At 40.0% G+C, this 24626-nt stretch overlaps 1 protein-coding gene across 6 annotated transcripts in view; it reads right to left on the reverse strand.

Annotated features, from left to right (window-relative positions):
* STIM2 (stromal interaction molecule 2) overlaps window positions 1–24626 on the reverse strand; it is an 80630-nt gene that overhangs the window by 45873 nt on the left and 10131 nt on the right. For 3 of the 6 annotated variants that reach the window (XM_064418458.1, XM_064418452.1, XM_064418457.1), the window contains exon 1: window positions 16957–17267. The exons of 1 other annotated variant lie outside the window; for it this stretch is intronic. In XM_064418458.1, coding sequence (XP_064274528.1) covers window positions 16957–17128 — 172 coding nt within the window. In that variant the 5' untranslated portion in view covers window positions 17129–17267. Of the gene's footprint in view, window positions 1–2237; window positions 2708–2793; window positions 2909–16956; window positions 17268–24626 lie in introns of those variants that run through there. 2 more of the 6 variants (XM_064418456.1, XM_064418454.1) reach the window with 2 other exon arrangements.

Here is a 24626-nt window from a genome sequence, read left to right on the forward strand (position 1 = left end):
ACAAACCAAAAGCATACAAAGGATATAAAAGTGAAATGAAACAAACCAAAAGCATACAGAAAATAAAAGTTACTCTCCAACTGACAGTATTTTGAAAAGCTACTAGCTAAAAAAAGATACAAACTAGATGTAAACTGTCTTTACATAAATACCTTAATAAACAGTTACAATTATAATTGAGTTCTATTGATCATTATGTCCAAGACACCAATTTTTTTCCAAATGAGATCTACATGATGGAGCATAAAGCCATGTTTATACTGAGTAAGATAAAAATCAAGCAGTCTGGAACACATCTTCACAGTTCAGGACACAAGGCATTTAGTAATTGGTTTTTGTTAGGAAGAATTATATTAAATTGCTGTGCACTAGACTTCTTGCAATATCCTTTCTCAAGCCCCAGGCAGATGGTTATTTCAAGATATTAGATAAGCTATTTATTTTCTGAATTTGTAAGGTAATGATTAGGCTGTTAAACAAGATTTTAACCAGTTACTTATGGACCAGTGCAGGAGGGAAAGCACACACTAACATGCCTAACATCCCATTTGTGAATAGCATCAGTTTTTGTCTGACAGACCAGTCTCTGGAAAAAATACAACTCCCTAAAGAGCCTCTGTGGATTTCTACATTACACCAGCATGGATAATAAACATGGTTTTTTGCTTACAAAAGCAGACAGCAATGTTTTAGTTAGAGTTTAGAGTATCCCACAGGAATTGAATCCTCTGTCCCATCAGGAAGTGAAATTTTAGCAATATGCTTCTGAATAACAGATGACAGTGATAGGTGCTCAGCAGAAATGCAAGTAAGATAATTCTTTTATGAAAGCAGTAAAAATAATGCCCAAGACCACTCTGTTCTGAATACAGTATTTTGATAGTCTGTGACAATCTACAGTTACATCCAAAATTTGATTCCATTAATTACTTTCTTTAGAGATGCATAGATCATATGCATGATGATGCATAGATCATATGCATCATCATGCATATGATCTATGCATCCTCCTTGTCTGTTATCCAAGTCTTTGGAAGAAAAATAATTCTAAGGCCAAATTATGTACAACAAAGTGAAAAACCTTTAGGGTTTGTTGCAGCATATTTTCAGTACTACTGCTTTTTGGACAATCTGTTCTCATGCGTACACTAAAACAAATTCTGCTAAACCAAGTTTTTTAAAAAAGCAAACCTACTCTAAACACAAAGGTGCTTTGTCAGTGAATTAGCTAAGAACTTCTAGGCATGTAACAAAAGTATGCAAGAATATGCCATGAGTGGACTAAAAAATACACAATGTAACCTGTGAGGCACTCTCAGAGTGGAAAATTTCAAAATCACCATGTTTCTCCTATAAAAATAAACAACATAACTAAAGATGTTCCTTAATTTAGCATTTCTGTTTTGCTTTATAGTTATTTATTCTACAGTTATAAAATTTATACAGCTAAAACGTATCATTTACTTACATTAACAAATACACCAAAAGAATGGGAGACAAGGAATAATCCAAAGCAACATTTCACAGCTGCCTGACTTGTTTACTGCTGGGAACTGTGTATGCAACCCTTTAACCCTACACAAAACAAGTCTGTCACCTGTATGTCTTTAGGATAGTAGGCCATTAATGGCCAGGGGTTTTTTCCTAAACAAATGCAAAAATAACTCAAAAATTTTTACAATGGAACAGCATGGACAATCTTTGCTCCCGTGACAAAGCTCTTCCCAATCCACACCTTATTCCACTGGCAACTTTTACTTAGTTGCTCTACCCATGTCCAGTCAGTCTCTGTCTCCTGTTGAACATTCATTAGGCCAGGCTGGCAACCTCTCCTTAGTTACTCTCTTCTTTCTACAATCTGGTTGGGAACAGTGACAGCTGGTTGGGACATCACAACTGCAGCAAGCAGGTGCATGGACAGAATGGAAGAGTTAAAACTTTGACATACTTTTTGCTGAAAGCTGACTATGCTGCTTTTAATTATGGAATATTTCATATCCATGGAACATTCAGTTATTTACTAGCATCACTATACACAAGCAAAGTCCCAGTTCAGGGATATTAACACTGTCACACTGCATAGAACAGTCATTTTGCATATATTCAGTGATACAGGCATTCAATAATTGGGCAAAAATCACAAAAAAGTTAAAATAAATTCAGACAGTAACACAGCCTTAACTAATCTAAATGGCTGTGCATCATATTTATTACAAACAGATTGCTGAAGTACTCACCCTCACATCATTTCTCCTCTATCTGAACCAAACTACTTTACAAACATATAAAAGGAAAATCCGCACAGAAAAATTTTAAACTCATTGCTTGGCAAGTTCCATTGGACATTCAACTGGGGAAAAGCCCAAAAGTGAAGGTAATGTTAGACAGGTGTCCAAAGCCAGAGCTTATCCCAAACAAAAACAAAGACATATATTTTTAAAATTACATTACAAAGTAAGTAATTCTATACTAGAAAAATCATTACTTCTAAAAATATTTAGTTATTAAAAGATTTGCATATAAAGAGCTGCCCAGAAGATTTCTAGAAGCCCTAATTACATGAAACACATTTGCTGTGCTCAGAATTACAGTGCAGAACTTAGGAATAAATGTTCATCTATTACAGCTTGCGTTAATCAGAGATAACAGGCAAGAGTTCCTGCAGATTCCAACGTTAGTCCAAAAAAATGAACAGCCACTCTGGAGAATGCTGTCAGACATTCCCAACAACTTCTATAAGATCCTCCAACACCGGACAACTGTAGCCTCCTAACAAGGTGCAAATTATGTTACCAAAAATTCGTGAAGACTCTGGGTTTTCTCTGTCTCTCTGATATCCTTCAAAGACAAGTCTATGCCATCAGAAAAAAAGGCATTGCCCACAACTCTCATCCTTCTGACTGCAAAAAAAAAAAATGAACACTAATAAGCCACTCAGAGCAACTCCAGGGCTGTGGTAGCTTCAAAGGCAGAGTAGGCAGCCCAGCACTCTGCCTGTGACTAAACCAATCACAGCTGCACAATACTGAACAATTGTGGGCGAGCTTATCACAATTTCTAATTTAGCACAACACTCTGCTGTGAAGAACAAAGTGTGACTTTAAGCTCCCTGATGCATTTAATGCAGAGGTGGAGCTGTTCTTTCTTTTTTTCATAGCTCTGCTTCAATCTTATCTCCTAAGAGTTTTCAGAACCACACTGGCAGATGGCAGTCTACTCTTTACTTCTGACACTCTTTATGAACACAGGCAGAAGGTTCTAAAACCAGCTGTGCATCTTATATGGCTTCCCCAGAAAAGATCTAGTAAAGCAGTGAAATTCTTTCTGGAATCTACATGGCATTTTTCAGTTATGTACTCTTGCACCCAGCATTTTACAAGACCTACACAATTCCTGCATCAAAAGTTTACCATTAGAGAATTGCTGTCTTTACGTTTTCAGTATTCTTGTTCCATTCTTAGCTTGCAGCAAAACATAAATGGTAAACCAAATGAGTTGAGAACGCCTATTAGGGGTGCTTGAGGTATACAATCAGAACATATAAAATACTACAGGATTTGTTGGGGTGAAGAAGGCAAGGCAAGACACATGCAAAAGATAAGACATTTTAAAAAGAGTTTACCAAATATTTTAGGAAACGTTACATCCTAAAAAATTCTGTTACACTGCAACTCAGATGAACTTTGTAAAACAGTTCAAAAGCTGAAGTGAATTCAAGCATTGATCTTGTCTAGTAAATAAACCATCTACTAGGAAGTCCCAAACCTCCTGGAAGTAATAAATAATTGTTAACAAGGCTATCAAAGATGGGGAGAAGGAGTTAACACGACTTCTCTTTCCCTGAGTAACATATTAACTATAGCTTCTTGGTAGTATTACTGATTGGCTGAAACCTTATCCTGCAACATTTTCAAACTAAATAACAGAGGAAACAAAACTTAAGTGCACTTAGTAAGCATTGCAAATATAAATATCAAATTAATTATTCATTCTGTAGCATTCAAAAAACTTAAAGTCATTAAAGAAATATGGCAAAAATCCTGGCTCAAAAAACATTTAAGTTGACATATAAATATATATATTCACACAGAATAAAGCGCTGCTTTTAGAACAGTTCTCATATAAAGCCAGGTAAGCAATATTTTTTCCCCTGCATCTAAACTAAGTGTCATCTTCATTCTCAATAGAAATCTGACACAGTGAGCAGACTTAGTGGCAAGGTCCATATGTCCAAACAGCAATTCCAATCTCACAACAAAACAATTTTAGTCTATTCTAGAAGGAGCCCAGATGCTGACACCTCAAAAGACCTGAAATGAATCCTATCCCTGAAGATTCTGGTACGGGTATGCACTTCAACACCTCTGGGCCCTACAAACTCAACAATGTTAAACAACAAATTAAAATACTATGACTAGGTGAAGCAGGAAACTGCATAGTAAATGCTACACAAATATGCTTTTCCAACCACATCTTGAAGTTTGCATGACATGAAACACCAAGCTCCCAAATGATGCGGCACTCTCAAAGCCCAGGATAACAACAATAGCCTTGGCATGAGCAACAGCCATTCAGAAAAGCCAAGAAGGAAGCAGGCTCCCTGCTGGATATTTCCAGTGTGAGAAGCAACAGCTGCTACTGGTCTGGCTGCTTTCCTGTGCTCTGCACCCTGCACCCCACCAGTAACCACCGCAAATGCTTCACCCAGCTTTGCAAAAACAAAGCTTTCTGCCTGGCCTGCCAAATGCAAATTATTATTTCCCTATTTCCTCTGAAAGGAACAGCAACCAAGAGAGAACTGGAGGATGCCTGAAAGCCATCCCTTGGATAGTGGCACCTTAACAAAAATAAAATATCGTTTCTGATAGAAGTATTTAACCCATATTCAGATATTCAGGTATACCTATTGTCTTTAAAATCTTCTAAGTTAGGAACGAAATACTGAAGTTACTTTTATTACAATTAAACCTCATATCCATTTAAATTGCTAACAGAAAAGTACAATTTGTAAAATCAAGGGATTTTTGCCTATTTCACAAACACACTAGCTCCAACTTGCAATTTGAAGTATTCCCCATTTAACAGCAGTTTGAGATAGGCCAAAGAAGTAGCAAGTTTCAATATATCCAAGACTATCAGTTGAGGCTACTTCATAAAATAGGTGAGCATGTCAAAGACAATGGCTCATTATTCATGCAAATATTACAGGCTACTTAAAACTCTTGGGCAAGATGCACAGGATAAGAACAGCATTTACCTTGCCCTAGCACTGCAATACATTGAGAACTTCATTATTGGTGTTGGCACCTGAACGTGACACCAGCATGAACATATCAAGTAATAATTCACCCTTTACTACATCTCTAACGTATGCCTAGCTCACACACTAACACTAAGAAAAGACTCAGAACTATCCTCTCCACTAGGTATCAAACAACCTGGGGTTAAGCAGAATACTTCAGGGAAATTCTTTATATGCTTTAGCTCCACACAATACAGACTGTTCTGTAGTCAGGTGCTGAGGTCAAATTCACTACCTAGCCAAACAAAAGGAGCTTTGAAATACCCAAGCAGCATGGGTATACATAGCAGCCTCTGAGCTGATCCTAAGACATAAGATGTTGTTTTCCATAGTGGTTTACTGCTCATTTTTCCAATACTCATCTGTGTGCAAAAAACAACAAAGAATTTCATATTTAAGTCAGTCTTCCTCAAAATTCTGAATGCAAAACTGTCAAAACAAGGTCTGTCTTGACAGTTCAATACATGCTCCTTTCCAGCTTCTAGCCAGTCTCTTACTACATTCCCAATTAACTGAGGAGAATTAAGCTTGTCCTTTATGATCATTCAAACTACAGCACAGACCTGGAAAAGAAAACACAATTTTCACTCGTTTAAACATCATATTTCCCTTATTTTTTATGTGCAACACGTCCTTGTAACCAGCAGAGTGTTTCACTTCCACTTTCGTTTTAATTGTGTACACCAACAAAATTTTGAAGACAGTAAACTGAATTAGACACATTCATTAAACATTTCTACAGTCAGTTTCCAGACTGTCAGTTTCAAGACCAGATAGTTTCACTTCAAGTATCCACAATCATACAAGAAGCAGTGAAACAATTATTCTCATTCCAATAATCTTTATAAAACTTTAGGGGCAGGGGGTGGACGGAATAAAAAATACAAGAGGCCACAAAGTCTGAGAAGTTAGTTATGTTCCCTCAGCATCCTACAAATAAGACTGGTAGTAACTACAGAGCAAATGGCCATTTTCCAAAGCAATTTGGATGAATCATCTTCAAAAATTAGTTGATCAACCTGTAAAATTGTCACTATCACCTAAAACCCCACAGCTGCCTAAAATCCCCGCTCACGGTCAGATCTGAAAGTAAAAGAACAAAGACAGATAGCAAGCCACATTTTCTAATCTTTAAGCAGTTACACTGTTACTGTATTCTGAAAACTCTGTATATTCAGTTGGTATGCTTATTCTCTGCCTAAAGTCTTCTCAAACACCTCACAAACCCTAAAAATACAGTAGCAAACAACAAATTATCAGAATTGAAGAAGCACTTCTTAAGACATTTCTACTAAAGCGTAAAGAACATCTATTCAAATGAACAATCAACTATTGCATCCATTTCTAAAGAATAAAAACAATAATTTGGGCAACAAGGCATTGCTGTCTTGTTCTTTGGCATTTATATGAATGTTAACGTGCTGCTGACACTTTTTGGGTACAGAAAACTAAGTATGAACTAAGTAAGAAAATCAAAACCAAAAACATCATTGTAATTTTGCTAACTTCCGGCAGGAAAGAAATTTCAGTGTTAGGAGACTGCAAACCAATACAAATCAACAGCAGAAACATAAGTACCTGTTTTCTTACAGTTGCCTGCTTTATAGTACTCATTATTTCAAAAAGGCCTACCACACCCTTGCTACCTACCTCCCTCCTAACACTCAAAACCCATTTGGCTATCACAGTGCTTTTCCATCCCTCCCTCCACCTTCTTGGCCTTCCTTGCTTCCAGCCCAGTGTTCATTCAACCTTTGCTTAGCTAATTGCAACATATTATTCCAGAAAAAATTAACCCAACAATTAAATTGCTCAGCACGAGGAAGAAGACATGCTGAAGGCCTAAATTGCAGGTGCCTTTAGCTTCTGAAGAACTACAGCCACAGGGCAAGTCTTTTAATACTAAGGAGTCCTACTAGCTTATCTTACACAAAAATAAGTATATAAAAGCACTGGCAAGCTTGGTTCAAGTATCTTAGCTCAGCTGGTTAGAGCATGGCTCTAGCAACAGCAAGGTTGTAGGTTCAGTCACAGTATGGGGCATTTACTTAGGGGCAAATCTCGATGATCCCTCCAGATCCCTTCTAACCTAGAACATTTGGTGTGTTTCTGTATATTTTCTAGTTTTACATATGCTTTCAAGAGACAATGATTAGTACTCTATTTCTCTGTATTCATAATTCCTAATATTTCTTCCTGACCAACACCCAGGCTTTTTCCAAAGAACAACCCACAATTACTTCCAAAAATCTCAAGTATAACAGCTAATCAGAGATCCATTTAATCAGTTAAATCAACTCTAAGAATGCACTTAATGGTATGAAAGCACTCATTAAAGTAAGCTTCTTCTCCTTTCTCTCCACCACTCTTCTGCATGTCAACACTACCATCTCATCACTCCATCACACAGTATCATGAAACACTTTCAGAGACCTGTGCAAGCAACAGCAGCTTAGATTGAGTCCCAGTTCATCATCCCACTACACACCTAACTTCCAGTAATTTCTGATGCTCCATTTGGAACCATCAGGTACTGTGAAGCTGCATCCTTTGTCTTTACAGTAGGACAACAGGGTACCTGTGATTGTTCATCACTGTTTTGTAAGAAAACAGTGATTTCTGCAAACCTGATCACAGAGCAGGCTGCACACAGAGCTTCCACTGTTGGAATAAGGAAGTCTTACCACTCCTCAACATCAAGAGAAATTAGAGCCTTGACTACTGTTCATGGGATAATATAAACAGACATGAGCCAACATAAAACAAGCTTCCAAGTTGAAGACAAAAGAATAACACATCACAGATGCATAGTTTCTTAGGATGTTTACTTAATAAACAAAACAAACTAGTTTTGCTTGGATTCTTTTACAACAGTGTTTAAAGTAGTCAATTGGATGCACTTAGAGTTCAGATAGGTGGAGTTTTTTAGCTTTCAAACATCTACAGCCAAATCAGAATGCAACATGTTCTTATTATCCTGTATTAATAAAACCATATTTCAGCAGTCTCACTTAATAGAAGTAAACAATTATGCCTGGCAAGCAATTTTGAGATATAAACTCTCTTACAACAAATCAATAAGCAAAAAACAAATTAATTCCTGAAACAAAAGTTTCATTCCAAACCACCCATTTTTCTGCAAGCTAAGTTACTATCATCTACAATAACTAATCTCTTTCAGAAGCCCTACTAAAATGATGGCTTGACTGCTAATCTAGAAATCTCTCCAAGTGTTATGGATAGCCAAAGTACTTCCTTATCAATTTTGAATGTCATTTTTCAGATTCACAGATACCACATCTGGGTAAAGTGGTGCTTTTTGTAAGCTAAGTCTCCCTTACCCACTTTCTCAATTGCTATTTACCTGGCATGTGTAGGCTTCCACTAAAATGGTTAATAATCGTTTCCCCCACCACTTTTATCTCCTCACAAGATACTGTTGTGCAGCTGTGCACTGAAGTGAAGCAAAGACCTGATCCTGATGAAAAACCCCAGCTTTCGGCTCAGTCAATTCCCTCAAGCAGCTCACCTCCAGACACAAGAAGTGAGCAGCCAGAACACATAAAATAGGCAGGGAGGGACAGAAAGCAACAAGCACAAAGGAGGAGCAGCCTTTCCTGCAGAAAGAGCCCATTTCAAGGTCAAGTTAAAGCAGTCATAAGGCGAACATCCTCTAAAGCTGCAGAGCTACAGGGCCCCAGCCCCTGCCCACTACACTGCCACTGTAAAACCAGTTATCAGCAGTGGAGCTTCACAAGACCAAAACCAAAACATTACTTTACTTTAAATGCAGTCTTGGAATGAAACCCCAGTGAATACATAATACAGACTCAGACACTGAAGTCAATGGAATCCTTTTCAGTGGCTCTTATCTGTATTTTAGACTGACATCTCAGTGTGCTGCTTCCAAAGTAACTAGAATACTTCTACAGCACGGATAGTTTCAGTAAATATATTCAGGGCACATGAACCAGGTATGAACAAGAGACTGAGGCAGCCAGTTCCATAAAAATACTGGCAAAGTTAAGTTTTTCAAATAAAATTAAAAATATACTCTGGGAAAGACAGAACTGTCTCTATACATTTCATTTGCAACTAAAATCCACCAGTAGGAAAGGATATAAATATATTTTCCCTTCCTGACACTTAACAATATCAATTTTGGAACTATATGATATTATATAATCTAAATTTTACATTTAGCATAACAGTAAAAAGTACTTGGCACTAAAACAAAAAATTTCATTTTCACTTCAAAACAATTTTTAATACTTCAAGCAATGAAAACAACTGAAGCCAACAGTATTTCACATAGACATACAATGTTACGGCAAGAAGTTACCTTGCAACTTTCTATATATAGCAATCCAGAATTAAAACTATGGTAGAAAGGAGACTCCTACTCAGAATAATTAACTTTCATATTTGTTTAAAAATCATCACAGAACACCTGATTTGTATATGATTTTTATTTGTTAACAATATAGTATTTCTTGTTTGTTGTTCTTCAGACGAAAATAATGTGTAACACTTCAAAATGAGGAAAACCTAATGAAGCTTACCATTTCAGACTACTAGAGAGAAACAACATTCTTTTGATATGCTTTAGATCTAGGCATAAAAACAGAAAACCCACCTACTTAATGCATCTAGTGAGGGCAGGAGGGTGGAATGCATTTCAAGTAAAGCCTGTGGCTGGGACAAAAAAAATTCAGACTGACAAAAGTTATTAGCTAAAGCTTGTAATTCCCACCAAAGGTCACTGAACATACTTCTACACGAAAACTGAGTATATCTTAAAAATAATCACTTATTGAGCCATTCACTCATTTGTCAAAGGCTACATATATTTAAAAAAAAACCAAACAAACAAAACAAATGAAAACAAAAACAAATTAAAAAAGAAAACAACACACCATTAAGGAGATATTCTTGACAAATATCCAGGGGAGCCACAAGGAGTTATTTACTATAAAAAATAAAATAATATTTGTGTAAAAATTCCTTTTCTAAATAACATATTTAACTTGCAGGAAACTGAATTTAAGTAATTCAGTTCACAGAGCCACTAGATGGAACTGAGAAAAGCTGTTCCTTTATCTCCGCAACACTTGTTTAATAATTGCATAAAATTAACCCTTTCCTTTGTTCTAAACTACAAAGTGAGAAGGAGCATTCAGACCACACTTTCACAAAGTTTCCCTTTTTAAGTAGAAAGTACACAGAGCCTAGAAAACCAAAGCATCTTAAGCAAATTTTTATTCAAGAAAACCTTGCTTAAATTAAAGGTTTGTTTGCTTTTAAAAACAGCTTTAAATAGGCTAAGGTAAAGTACTGTTTTTAGTAAACTACTCATCTCAGTTCTAGAAGCTGAGCATATGACAATTTCTTACAAGTGAACACTAACTACAGAAACACAGTAGACATACAAAAAAAAAATCAGGTATTAAAATTTTAGCTGGAGACAGTACCAGAGGGCTGGGCTGCTGACAGTTTTCAAATGATTCATGATGCATAAGAAAAGGCAGAAAACAGAAACTGTTGCCTAGAGGAAAAGGATCAAAGCTATCTTTGCATTCCTATAAATTGAGCTACTGCAGAAGTCAAGCTTAACACAATCCAAGTAGCCTCAACAACAATTCCAATTTACACAAGTTTCTGTGGTGCTGCTTGCGGTTTGCAACACAAACTGCAAACTCAGAGATGGTTCCCCTCCCATCTCAACATCTAGGAATCACTGAACAGAGATTCACCTGCAGTAACACAACACTGCCTGCATAGAGAGAACATCTCCTGATATACTTAAAAATCTTGGCTAGACACCACAGGAATGAGATCGAAAAGGTCAGTACTGGGCTCTTACCTCTTAATTTGAATTATGTTGAAACAAATGAGTCAACAGTTCTGAGTGCTGTGAGCTCTTAATTCTTAACTGTACTGACAAGCACATTATCTTCAATTTCCAAGAAGAATTTTAGTTAAAATTCTACATTTCATTATACATATTTAAAGACACGCGCCTCTACCAGGTCTTTGGAAAATGCCACAGATTTTTCGGATTTGAAGGAAAATGAGCAAGATCCAGAAGAAAGGGGCAGGGGAGGAAAGGTATAAATAAACTCTCTTCAGTTAGTTTGAATTGCTCAGAGAAATCAAGTGAGCAAGGGCAAACTTTCTGACAATCATCATGTTCTGTTTGTGCTGGTTCTAAATTTTAACAACACATTATAATTTTATTCACCCCTCCTCTTTCAGATATGCAGTTTCCATAGTAACTGGCAATACTTAGTAGTAACCAAAGGCAGAATAACACTAACTTATTACATAACTTGAAACTCACCTTGGTTTCTAAAAATGGGTATATGCTTATTTTAGGACAACAAACATTGTGGTTATTTATTTTTTACACATTCCCTATGTGGTCAAGATAAGCATCTCAAGTTTCTGTATTTTAAGAAGCCAGTTTCACAGACAGGATGTAACAGACTAATCCCAATGAAGTCTTCTCATACATCAGGATTTCTGCAGTAAATTAGTCAACACTTACGTAAAATAATAAACTTTTGACTTTCGAAAAGTCTTTGACCATGCACTAATTAATTTTTTTAATTAAAAAAACACTAGTAATTTTCTTAGCTTTCCCACATCACAGCTCTTTGCTATGCGTTCCTCTTCCTAAATATTGACTGAGAATGAAAACACTAAACACAAAAAAGATGTCAAGATGTACAAGTTAGAGAACACAACCTAAAAATCAATTAGAAGGCTATCAAACTGCTTACTTCATACAAATGCTAAAAAACCTGAGCATTTTTAGGTGATTTTCATAGCAGCAGTATCATCATAGGAAATCTTATCAAGATCAACAGCTCCTGTCCCTGGGCACAGTCCTCTTTTGACAACTATATGGCAGCCCAACCTAGTTATGACAGATCAGCATCCCTGGAGTTAGGTAGAAGAAAATGAGTCATGCCCAAGTTGCGTGGGCTCAGCTTTGCAGAATCGGGTAGGAGGTCCTCAGAAAAGCAGAGCTGTCTTCAGAAAGCTTATAGCTGAAAGGGCAACAAAAAAACCTGCTGATGGAGAGATGACAGAGCTCCAACATTTCAGGGAGCAACACTGGGGGTTTAAGAAAGAGTCTGCTACATACTACTACTTTAACGCAAGGGAAAAAAAAAAAACCAGCTAAATAACCTGTCTAAATCAAAACACTAAGACTGAATCCTCAGAAGAGGTAAGGAAAAACCTCACGGGACACCAGAAGGTGCAGAACACACTGGAAGAAGCACTAAAGAGTTACAATCAAAACACTGGAAGGCTGCAAGGCAAAAAAACTCAGCTAAGAACAAAGGAAGTTACAAGTACTTGCTGTCTTATCTCTGGGAGTACAACGCCACTAAGCTACATAAAGGCCAGGATTTTTCCTGGTTAATTGTTTTTTAATATTTGTTTCAAAACTGTCTACAAATCCAGCCATTCACAGCTTTTTTAACTGTACCTCATAGTTATGACAATGCAACTACTGAATGAGCTATCAAAACACAGATCTCTCCCAAATTTCTATTCTTCATCACTAAAAATAAAAAAACATGCTAAGAAATTAAAAACTTAATTTAACTGAGAAACTCATTCTCTTTCAAAGACAGATGACTGCATTGAGATGCTATCAAAAAGTAAATGACAGCTTGAAGTCAACACCCTTTAGAGGAGACAGGACTTGAAATTTCTGTCCTCCCACCAGAAATAGTAAAACCAGATTACAAGGAACTTTTCTAGAGACAAACAGAAGAAATGGAATTGCAAAAAACAAACAACAAAAAAAACACAAACCTGTAATGCTGAGTCTCCATCACTAGAGAAATCTACTAGCAGTTTACTAAGAAAGCAAGGGAAATCTCATAGCTCACAAACTTTTAAGACAAGTGCATGCCAAACTAGTCATGCAAAAGCATTTCGCTATGTGCCCAAATTCACCATCCTCTTTGTATTAGCTCACTATACAATGAAGTCTCACACACAGCCACCAAATTCCAAATGCATTATTCAAGCCTCAAAAAGGTCACTGATGCAGTTTCACAGTCACCTTAGTGATAAAATTCCATGAACAGCTCTGTTCAGACTATCACTAGGTGCCATCACAGGAAGCAGACCATCCTTGTTCCCCTCTCCTGACACCACAGTTGGTCCTCCCTCTTCTTTGCAATGGTGCTAGGCTTAAAGTAAGCCAGGGAAGATTTCTGATAAGAAATTCATAGTTTTACCTGTTGCCTTTGGTTCTTTTCACATTCCTGCAAGTCAAAGAACAGACAGTGCTCATCACAACATTAGGGCAAGTCAGGCAGTACAGAGCAGAAAGGGAGCACAAAACTCCTTCCCTCCTGGTGGGTTTCAGCTGTGGGATGAACATGCCTACTCCTACCAGCTCTCTGCTGGTAACAATATTGCCTGCATGACCAGCTGGGGTCAATCTAGAGAAAAAAGCCCCACTTAAACAGCCACCCACATTAGAACAACTTAAGCCAACTGTAGAGTTGCAGCTAAAAAAAAATTTCCAGAAACCTTCACTTCTCAAATGCCAAAGTCTGATTAATTTGAAGAGCTCAGGATGTTAATATGATGGCTAAGTTCCAGAACAGAAATGTAATTAAAAGAAAAATCTTTGAATTACTTCAAAAAAAGGTTACATTATGTTGCCTATTGTTTCTTCAATGCAGTGCTGTAGTTAAAACTGGTCTCAAATATTTTAAGACATAATTAGAGAGAAATTTATTAGCCAAATACAGGTGCAGGTTCTCTGTCTCACCCAAAGGCAGCCACTTCGATCCATGATCATGGATTAAATGCAAACATGAAAAGAATCCAGAATTATCCAGAATTACACAGCAACTTAAAATTTGGTGAATGTGAAAACCCAGTGCTATTTCCAAGCTTAGCACAGAAGGTTCCTTAAAACCTTCTACAAAATTAAGTAGTGAACAAGCAGAGCTGGAGTGAATAGCAAACAGCCTCATGGTGTTCCCTCCAAGGGAGACACAGTTCTGTTTGTCCAATTTTCATAATCATGACTAAATACCTTCAAGCACAGTGTCACATTACATACTCAGCTGTCATTTAAAAATACTGTTAAAAAGGCACATACAGGAAAAACAACAGTAATGACAATCTATATACTCATTTAAGTAAATACCTGAATATCTGATAAAATATGGCAAAAATAGAATCACAGGCTCTCACCTAGTACTAAAACTCAACACACATCCCTTTTCTGTCAAACATCTAGATTATCTTTGCCAGCTTCTTCTCTAAGCCAATAAAAACCTCTGATAGTGGGAACCTGTTTAACAATCTACACAATTTGACTGTTATAGGTAAAAACTTTCCAGCCTATATTTAATCTAAATCACACCCACTAAAATTTACTTCCTCTTAACCTACATGTCAACCACAGAAAAAAAAAAAAACACAGAAAAAAGCTTTAAAAAACTCCCAGTGCTTCCGTGAACCATTTCTTACATACCCATTCCACATCCTTTTCCACCACATCAAAATAATGCAATACTTTAATAAAATTTAAAAAATTAATTCATAGGTTCTGAACCTCTCAAGCCACACAATTTAATATTCAAAACTAGACACAAAAGTACAATCAAAAAGGAAAAAAAAAGAAAAAAATAAAAAAATGCCTTCTGTACTTTAAACGCAATCAACATATCCAAGGATGGCGTCTTTTGCCAGCCATTCGGATCAATTTGTGACTAGCAGTCCTGAATTATTTCCTAAGTTCTGTTTCCCAAACATCTCTATCTGAGCAGTCCATAGCCTCTTCCTAGTGAAGCATTTTATGTTTAGCAGCTTTTTATCTTTTGGATTGTACTTCGCAAACCAGTGAAAATTAGTGAATTGAACTTGATTCTGTTGTTCACCAGACGAGTGCTACCATTCTTTCCTAACTCAGCAGCACTTCTGCAACTTTTACCTTTGAAGAAAATGATAGATAACATAACTATAATCATCCCCTGAAAAAGTCATCTTTTTTTTCCAAATGCTCAAGAGTTCTTCCACCTTTGCAAAAAGTAACTTGGAAAAGTAACTATTTGGGAGTTAGTTAGACAGGCAAACAACCTCCACGACAAATTGAAACATGCATTAAGTGGATGAACACAGAACTATGCTGAAACCGCCTAAAATTTAAAACTGTTTGTAACATGGCTTTTAAGCATATGTCTCTTCCAGACCATACTGTCATGTAACACAGTAAATTCACTTAGAGCATGTTAGATTTCTCAAATAATTGTATTTCTTCTTCACCAGAGTCACTACTAAGTGGGAGAGAACACAGCTGATAAGCATCTCAGTACCTTATACAGTCCATAAAACATTTAAAAAAATTGGGTTTTTTTCCATACAGACTGACACATCAAAACTGATTAAGCAGGAAATGTAGACAGCATCAGCAGTATTCATAATAAGAACCACTTAATACCACCAACAACCAGATCAATCGCAATCAAAAAACAAAAAGGGAGAGAGCTGTTCTGATACAGCACTTCCACAACACCCCTGGGAGGTACAACTGCAGCTCCACAGACTGCGGATGTTCCAACTTCCTTAGTTCACACAGCAAGCCAACAGACTGGACAATGCACATTGCAGAAACGCCGCGGCCCCAAACAGGACCGCTAGATCACGTAGCCTTGCACCTCTGCTTTGGAGTTATTTCATGACTACCGCTGAAGTTTCATTAATTCTAATTAAAATTCATGTCCTTAAGGTGTTGGGCTGAGAAGAAACCCGGTATGTGTCATCAGCTGAAGTTCAACACTTTCAGTTCAGGGTGTCAATACTATTTCAAACAACATCAAAAGTTTTTCTCTGAGAAACGCACACTACTTTGATTCTGAAGGGATATGGGTTTTGTCGTTTTGTCCACTTCCATGTTCTTCCTTTCAATTACGGAGCTTTTTAAAAAGCACATTATGAGACTGGACAAACTTCTAAATGTTTCCGAGAATTTCCTAACATACAAATCCCATTTTCTTAAGTGAACTGTCTAAAGGCAATAAAGTTCCTCCTGTTCATTACAAGACAGACTCAGAAGGCATGTAAGCAATTCGAAGCCACCAAAGCCTATTGAAATTAGATTATTTTAAATGTTTCAGTAGAACCGCTGGTTCTAATTGCAGGCATTCCCAATTGCCCTAAGTACGGTAATGTGACTTTTCCTTAAAGAATTAGGTGAATGGAATGCCTTTCCCCTTCCTGGAGAGCTAAACGCCCCTGGGGGCAGGGACGGACACCTCTGCCTTCGCAGGGGCCGCGCAGCGACACGGCGGGAGCGGCGCGCTGCGTGTGCCGGCTCCCGGCCGCGGCTGGCGGCGCCCCGGACACCCGCACGGGCGGCTCCGGATCTCAACAATATCGCTATTCAACAGGATCCTGCACACATCCTGCGGCGGGCTCCTTCCCGGGAAGGGCCGCGCCGGGCAGTACCGCAGCGCCGCCGCCGCAGCCGGACCCCCTGCAGACCGGCCCGGCGCCCTCTGCAGAGCCGCACCGCGCCCGGCCCCACGACGGCGGGAGGCGGCTCGCGGGCGCCCGGGAGAGCGGCGTCCCACCCCTCCACCGACAGCCCGCCCGCCGGCGGGGGCCGTTACCTGCCGCCGGCTCCGCCGCAGAGCCGGCCGCGCCTCCCCGTCCTCCCCGCCGGCCGCCGCCGCCGTCCGCAGCCTCCAGCTCGCACCCCGCGGCGGCGGCGGGCAGGAGCAGCCCCAGCAGGAGCAGGCAGGTCGGCACCGGCCGCACGCCGGGCGCTCGGAGCCCGCTCATCGGTACCGCCGCTGCCGCGGAGCGAAGGCAGGAACACAAGGACGGAAGGAAGGAACGCAGGGCTGGAGCTCCGCGCTGCGCCGCTGCCGCTCCGGCGGCACCAACCCGCTGCGCGCCGGCCCCGCGCCGCCTCCCGCCGCTTCCGGCGGCCCCCGCGCCGCCGGGCGACACGTCACCGCGCGGTGACGTCACCGGGGTGGGGGCGGCGAGCGGCGCGCGGAGCTGGTCCCGCTCCCCGGACACCGCGGCCCGGCCGGGACCGGACCGGGCAGGACCCGACAGGACCGGGCAGGACCGGCGGCAGCCGCAGGTGCCGGGACCGCGCCCGGGCCGCCTGCACCGCCGGGGCTCTCCTGTCGCGCCGCGGGGAGCAGGGGCCCTCGGCGCCCGCCCGGCTCCCCCCTGCCCGTGCTCCCCCAGGCGTGTCCTGGAGCCCCTCAGACGCAGACCGGCCGGGACGGATCCGGGGAAAGCACAACGTGAAAATAAGATGTTTTAGCTACAGGGAAAAGCTTCGGACTTTGTTAAACTTGTCCTTGTCGTACCGCCAGTGCAAACACCTGAGGAGAGCTTTCTGAAGTTTAGGTTCGCTGTGTACTACAGCACTGTCAAAACATCAACAAAACGAGAAAAGGAAAAGTTTCAAATCTGATCTCACACAACTGAAACCAGGAAAACTAAGTCCTCACTAAGATTCAACCATGATTTCATTGTGCTTAAAATCTTGACCACCACTTTTGCTTATGATGTTTCCATCAAGCCACTGAACGGCAGTAAAGTCTGTTTGTGCTTTGTCCTGTCCAAACCTCTGGTACTTTACAGCATTCCGTTCAGAGCCATTTACCGAGAATAACACAGCCTTTACAGACCAAATTCAATCTAGTATCTTAGATACACAGTACGTGAGAAAATAATGCAACACAGATGCTAAAAGCTATATAAACATTACATTTTCTGTTAACTATTGCAATTACCTAAGAAATAACAGAAGAGAGGTTGAAAGAACCTTGAGAAAAACCTTTGCCTGCTATGTAGACCCTGCAGGAGACAGGAGCACGAAAAGGAGTTGTACCAGCTTCTCCTGCAGGTCAGCAAAATCTGGAAAGCTAACTGTGAAATCACTACAGTACTATTAAATGCAGCAGGAAACTATTTATCTACTAATATAGTGGGCATACAAACTCCAACCCAGTTGAAACATATTTTTATGGGGGAAAAAACACCAAAACTTTCAAGTAATCATATAGCATATAAATATTTGGAAAACGTTTCCAAACCTGATGAACTGATTGAATTGTGAAGTCTGTGCATAGCGTTATCATTTCTGCTGCTGAAGAACAACAGCTTTTAAAGACCAACAGTATCTGACCAGATCTTGTGCAAAGAGAACAATGAAAAGCCTGTATATTAAGAAAGCTTGTTGTTTAACTTTAGGGAGGGGAGCTGGAGCAGAGTAAATTTCCCAGATGGAAACAAAGAAACCGGCTGTTAATTTAATTAATTAGTTAATGTTATATTACAAAGAGAGGAATGCATAAAGAGTACATGAAAGATACAAGTTTCCTGGACAAGTGTGAACTGTTTTAACTGAGAGTTAGTGAGGTCAAAAGAACCAGACTGCCCAAGTACTGTAAAGAAAAGCCTATTCTGCATCAGAATAGCTGTGAGATGGGGACACTCCAAGAAAAACGATGTGGGCCTGAAATAATAAATGGTCCTTACTAAAAGTCCTCTTTCAGTACTGGTTCATTCTCACCTCCTGCATCTAACTAAAAGTCCCCAAATCACTAAGCATGGAATGGATTGTTTTCAAGCAATATCTGTGTTCTGGAGTTGGGGGGATGGCACTGCTGGTCAGGACACCATAGCAGATCTTGCAGTGAGAAGCTTCTTAGCTGGAAATGCCTCATGAGAAAAATGTATGCCCTCTAGAGTTCCTCTAGTCTAACTCCTGACGCGGTTCCTTTGGGGGGACTCCCTAGGTTGTGAGTTCACTGGGAGCAGCCGGCAGGCAAGGAGACTCCACACGGCTTCTGAGGGTGCTGATTAGATGAGGGTTTATTGGGGTCCCACCCCCGGGAGCAGCATGGTTACTGAGGGGGAAAGGGGAGGCACGGGGAGAGAGGGAGAGCCTAGGGGAAAATGGTTGTTAAACTGCTGAATCACAATCGCTCTTGGGTTTATGCTGTCCTCAGTAGGTTCTGAGGGTGACTGATAACCTAAAATGGTGTCTGGGAAAGTATTTTGACAGTTTTTGTGGTGAATGCTACCTGAGTATAGGTAGTAGCTGAATACAAATTTCCTTTTTTTCTTTTAATGACCTAAAACCGGGGGTTTTCTGGGTTAAACCGGTTGGAAGGTGAAAGCAGCAGTAAAGCTCAGATCCAAAGGTGAGAATCTGAGGCTGCAAACCTCCCTGGAGTCCAGGGGGCCCCAGGGGATTCCCTGTCCCTGAGGAGGGGGAGCAGAAGTCGGTGCCTCAGCCTAAAAGTGGGGGCTGTGGTGGTCCGAAAAGCCAGTTGGAAAAGGTTAGACACCACTGGGCCAGTCACGCTGAAAAGGCCAATCCCAAAACTCTCATATGACCACAGTGCCAAAGGCTGAAGCCCTTTAAGCACTCACCCATGCTTTAAATTAATTTAAAATCTGGAATATGGACCCACATTACCCATTTTTACAATTAGATGCTAATTTTATCTTTGCTGCCTACCACCAAAAGCAACATCAAGTCAAATGGACTGTTTAAAACATAATCCTCACTGCAGTGGTATTTATTTTGATGCTACAAAACTGCTTCATTTTTAAAATTGTTAATTGTTTTAATTCTCATTATCTTCTCTTTCTAACAGAAAAAGGGTGATATGTGGTGTTGCATTTTAGTTAAATGGTATGCTCTGTCTCCCGCTACAAAAATGTACTATTTATTCCAAGCTGTGAACCTCCCCTGAAGTCTCATGTATCCCATTGGCCCAAGTCTTATTCCACTCCTACTTTGGATCTCCTTGTTAAGCTGTGTGAGGGAGACCAGGTGCTCTCTTGGCCCCTTCTCTCCCCTAGGCTCTCCCTCTCTCCCCGTGCCTCCCCCTTTCCCCCTCAGTAACCATGCTGCTCCCGGGGTGGGACCCCCAATAAACCCTCATCTAATCAGCACCCTCAGAAGCCGTGTGGAGTCTCCTTGCCTGCCAGCTGCTTCCAGCAAACACTCAGCTAAGGGGGCCCTCCGGGTACTCTCTGGGGAGCCCCCTTTGATGAACCTCAACAAACTCGCTTACTCAATCCTGAGGAACATCACTCATAACCAGACGCCAGTTTCATGTCAGACTGGTGAACACAACTTTTTAAGTAGAGTGGTTCAGACTGCGATCCATCTCATGTACTTACCCAGTACCTTCTGGACTGCAAAGATGCTGTGGATGTCACATCAAAAGACCTGTATGTGCTCTCTTTACTACTTCAGTCATAGAGCCAAAACTTTCACGACCGAAGGCAATTGTGTTGGTAGAACTGTGCTGGTTTTCTGAATTGACTCATCCATTATCATCCCAGAAAAGGCTTCCAGAAACATTTCCTTAATTATCTTCTCTGAGATACGTGGTAAAAATGACTGCTATGCAGTTTCCTGCACCTTGCTTTGATGATGGATGTGACATTTGCTTTTTGCCAATACCTGGAAACCCCATGTGATTGCCACACCCTTTAGAAGATGATAGAAAGCAGCAGAATGAAGATATGCACCCTCCTCAGCACCACTACAAGCAGCTCCTGTTCTGTCCTAAGGACTTAAAAAACATAATTTCCTAAATTTTCCACAACTCTGTTTCTCAAAACGTTACAAAATTAGACACGTTAGCTTTTGTACACCTTAATAATAAATGACAAGGGTACGAGGGCTTTCAAAATCCCAGTATTTTCACATCCCTCCACCACAAGTGACCGGCCACATCCATCAGCAGAGATCTATGGGATTTGGATATGCTTCCTTTTTAGCCTCTAGTCTCTACCTCTGCATATAGAGAGTTGCAAAGGGGAACACAAAACTGCCACAAGATGGCTTCCTCCACAGCTTTTTCCTTGGAGCCAGCCTTAGCCAAGGCTGCTTTTCCTGCCTAGGGTTAGGGTTTTGAAAACCACAAAGCCCAGAGATCCAGCCACACTGCAGCTGCAAAAGGCATGCCAAGGGGAACACAAAACTGCCAAAATGTTGTCCACTCCACAGCTTTTTCCTTGGAGCCAGCCTTAGCCCAAGGTTTCTTTTACTGTGTAGGGTTAGGGTTAGCATTATGCCTAGGGTTAGGGTTTTGAAAAGAAAAAAGCCCAGAGATGTAGGCACACTGCAGCTGCAAAAGGCATGCCAAGGGGAACACAAAACTGTCAAATTGTTGTCCCCTCCACAGCTGTTTTTCTGGGGACAGCCTTAGCCCAAGGCTGTTTTTACTGCCTAGGATTAGGGTTACGCCGAGGTTTAGGGTTTTGAAAACCACAAAAGCTAAGCCTAACCGCTCTTTGGAAGTTCTGGAATTTCTTTTGATTGGAGATTTTATGGTAATATCTGGGTGTGGGGTCCCTGTATGTAACGCAGAGTAGGAAAGAATTCTCATCTTGGAGTAAGCTATTGGCATCCAAATTACCGAACCCAGCACCTCTATGTGCAGTTTTGCAAGACACTTTTTCTCTTTTTCTAGAGCAATGGAGCAATGAAGAAATACTGATCACTTCCAGAGGTGAGGCAGGATGGAGACACTGATCACTACAAGCTGCTGAAGGCTGCAAAGCAGCCTATCCAATATCTCTGCACTGTTGCCTGCCAAGAGAAATCTAGACGTGAAGAGAACCTCAGAGTTGGTGTGACTTCTCTCCCGTGTAATTGTCATGGATGCTAGACCCAGCACGGTCTTGACAGTCACACCTCTGGGTGGCAGATGGCAGCCTAGTCACCTCTGCCTTGGTGCCATGTGGCTATAGGGGAGCAAATGTTCCAGGGGCTCCAGAGCGTGGGACACCCAGGGAGTGCGAACAAAAGTTAATGTTGTTTTGAGGTCTGCTCGAAGTACAACCACCTTCCCCAAAGAAGGTCTGTCACTGGCACATGCACAGTGTTGATAGGATGTTGCAACAGCATTTCCCAAAAGTGCCTACTTTTATCTTTTTGCAGGGAGCAAACTGGTCTTGAAGCCTTAAGAGTTCAGATGTTTACGTTACTTTCTGTCACAAATCCTGATGAGTATTAATGGACTCCTACAGTCTTGGTCAACTGTTCTGCGTGTTCTTTGCTGTACAGATAACCTGAGGCTTTTATGTGAGTCCTGTCCCGCATCCTTCCATTGATCTTCAGAGCAAAAAGCTTTTTTCCCCCTTATTATTGTGTATTAACTGCTTTGAGTTACCTTTCCTGTTAGCAATTTTATCCTTCACCTAGCCTTAATCACCACATTGATTTATCTGAATAGAAAAAGGAGAGGAAATAATCTTCAGCGTTGTTTAATGCCAATAGTTCTTTCCAATAGATACATTCAGCCAGCCCTACAATAACCTTGAAGCAGGTTTGAACAAGAGAATAAAGGAAAACCAATAATTTTTTTCTGTCCTTTAGTGCTATTTGCAGTCTCTCCAAACTAAAAGCTGTGAATGCTCTGGGTAGATGAGAAGACTGATGAAGAAAAATAAGCCAGACTAATAATAACAGATGAGAAAGAAACCTGGTGGAGGAAACAGAAACAAAGCACGAACTTAGGAAAAATGCTACAAGGTCACCTTACAGGAAAGAAGGCTCAGAAATTAATACAATAATTTGCTTTGTTTTGTTAAAAAACAATGCAAGTACAAACTGGCAGTAAGTTCAAATTCAGATAAGCAAATCAGATTATTGGTAAATTGTCCAAGAAACATTTGATTCTATTAGTGCTGTCAAAAGAAACATTCATTTTTGAACAGGCTTGAGATAAAAATTCAAATACCTTCTCTTAATTAGAGAAGTTATTAATATCTGCACCCAAATTATAAAACTTTCTAGTTCTCAGATTTCATGTGCTGATAAAATATCAAATGAAGGTGGAATTTTTTAAGATTTATATTTGCCAGGCTGAGAGGATCATTTTTGGAGCCCCTTCTTAGTTGTTTCTGGATTACTGAAGTTTATGTTTTGGGGAGGGAAACTTGTTAGTTCAAGAGGAAACTATACAAGTATTTTAAGTGGTCCTGTATTTTCAGCTGTTAATGGACTAAGAAACTACGGGTCAGAGATGTTATCTCAGTCCAATAAGAAAATTGAACTCAGACAGTGGAAGCCAGTGAAACATCTTCCTTATCTGATGGGAGTATTAGCCCTTAGGATCTTATCAGTGACCGTGAGTCTAGATATCCCTCAAACGAGCAAATTACCTGGTAATAGGATAAATGTTGCACAAATTACAAAATCTCTTTCAATAAAAAAGAAGGAGCAGTCATTAAGGGCAAAACAAGAGCTGCAGATCTGCAAAGAATTTTACAAGTTTCCTAGTTTGAGATTTTTTTTTTCAATCAGCATTGTCACAGGCATTGCAGAAGATTTTTTTCTTTAACACTTATGGAGTAAAGACAAATATAAAAGAAGTCTTGGAACACACAATGTTCACTGCAGCTGATTCTTGTATTTGCATAGAATCTTTGCTTATCCTTTTTTCAAATTGTTGAGTTCTTTAAGGGAACAGAGATGCCATTCCAGTTAGAAGATGTTGGCTAGGCAGACTGGTTGGATTCTGTTTATTTCAAAAATAAACAAAGACTCAATCTGTTTACACAAGATCTGGAGGCATATCCGGAGATACTGAGTCTGAAGGAAAACAATGGCAAAATGAGTGAATAAAATATTTCAGGCAGCACTTGGATTTCTGGAATCTGTAGTAGGAGCCAAACAGTTGCCAGGACACAATCTTACTGGTGGTGCAGGAGCAGGGAGGGATCTTGCTATCTTGAATATTTTGGCTTGTCAGATTACAACAAAGTGATGGGTTGTTATATATTTTGACAGCTAAAGACCATTTAGAGCAACACAAAAATGGTTGTGGAAATGAATTGCATTACAGATTTAGGTGATCAGAAATATGTTAAAAACTACCAAGGGACAATCCTGGAGATCATGATATGACAAACTTCATCATATGATCTACTCAGAACATACATCCCTACAACCAGTTTTGCCAAAAATGATTGCCAGACTGTAAAAGTCCAGGCATCTTAATAAATTTTAACAAGACTTTGATTCCAGTAATTTTGCATTCACAAGAAAATTATAATGGGTTAATTTGTAGTTCAAACTGTCTTTAAATGATCAATGTAACCATTCCTGGTGTTTAATGAACAGCAATATTAACACAACAAATCCATACATTAAAAATAAATTGCTGGCTTTTTCACTCTTCAAGCAATGTGAGAATTTAACCAATTTCAACACAGAAGTGAGAGCTATAGACATGACTCAACAAAAAAGGCTATCTTAGAGGGAATGGAGAACAGAGCATTT

Source organism: Passer domesticus, chromosome 4, assembly GCF_036417665.1.
Source record: "Passer domesticus isolate bPasDom1 chromosome 4, bPasDom1.hap1, whole genome shotgun sequence".
NCBI lineage: Eukaryota > Metazoa > Chordata > Aves > Passeriformes > Passeridae > Passer > Passer domesticus.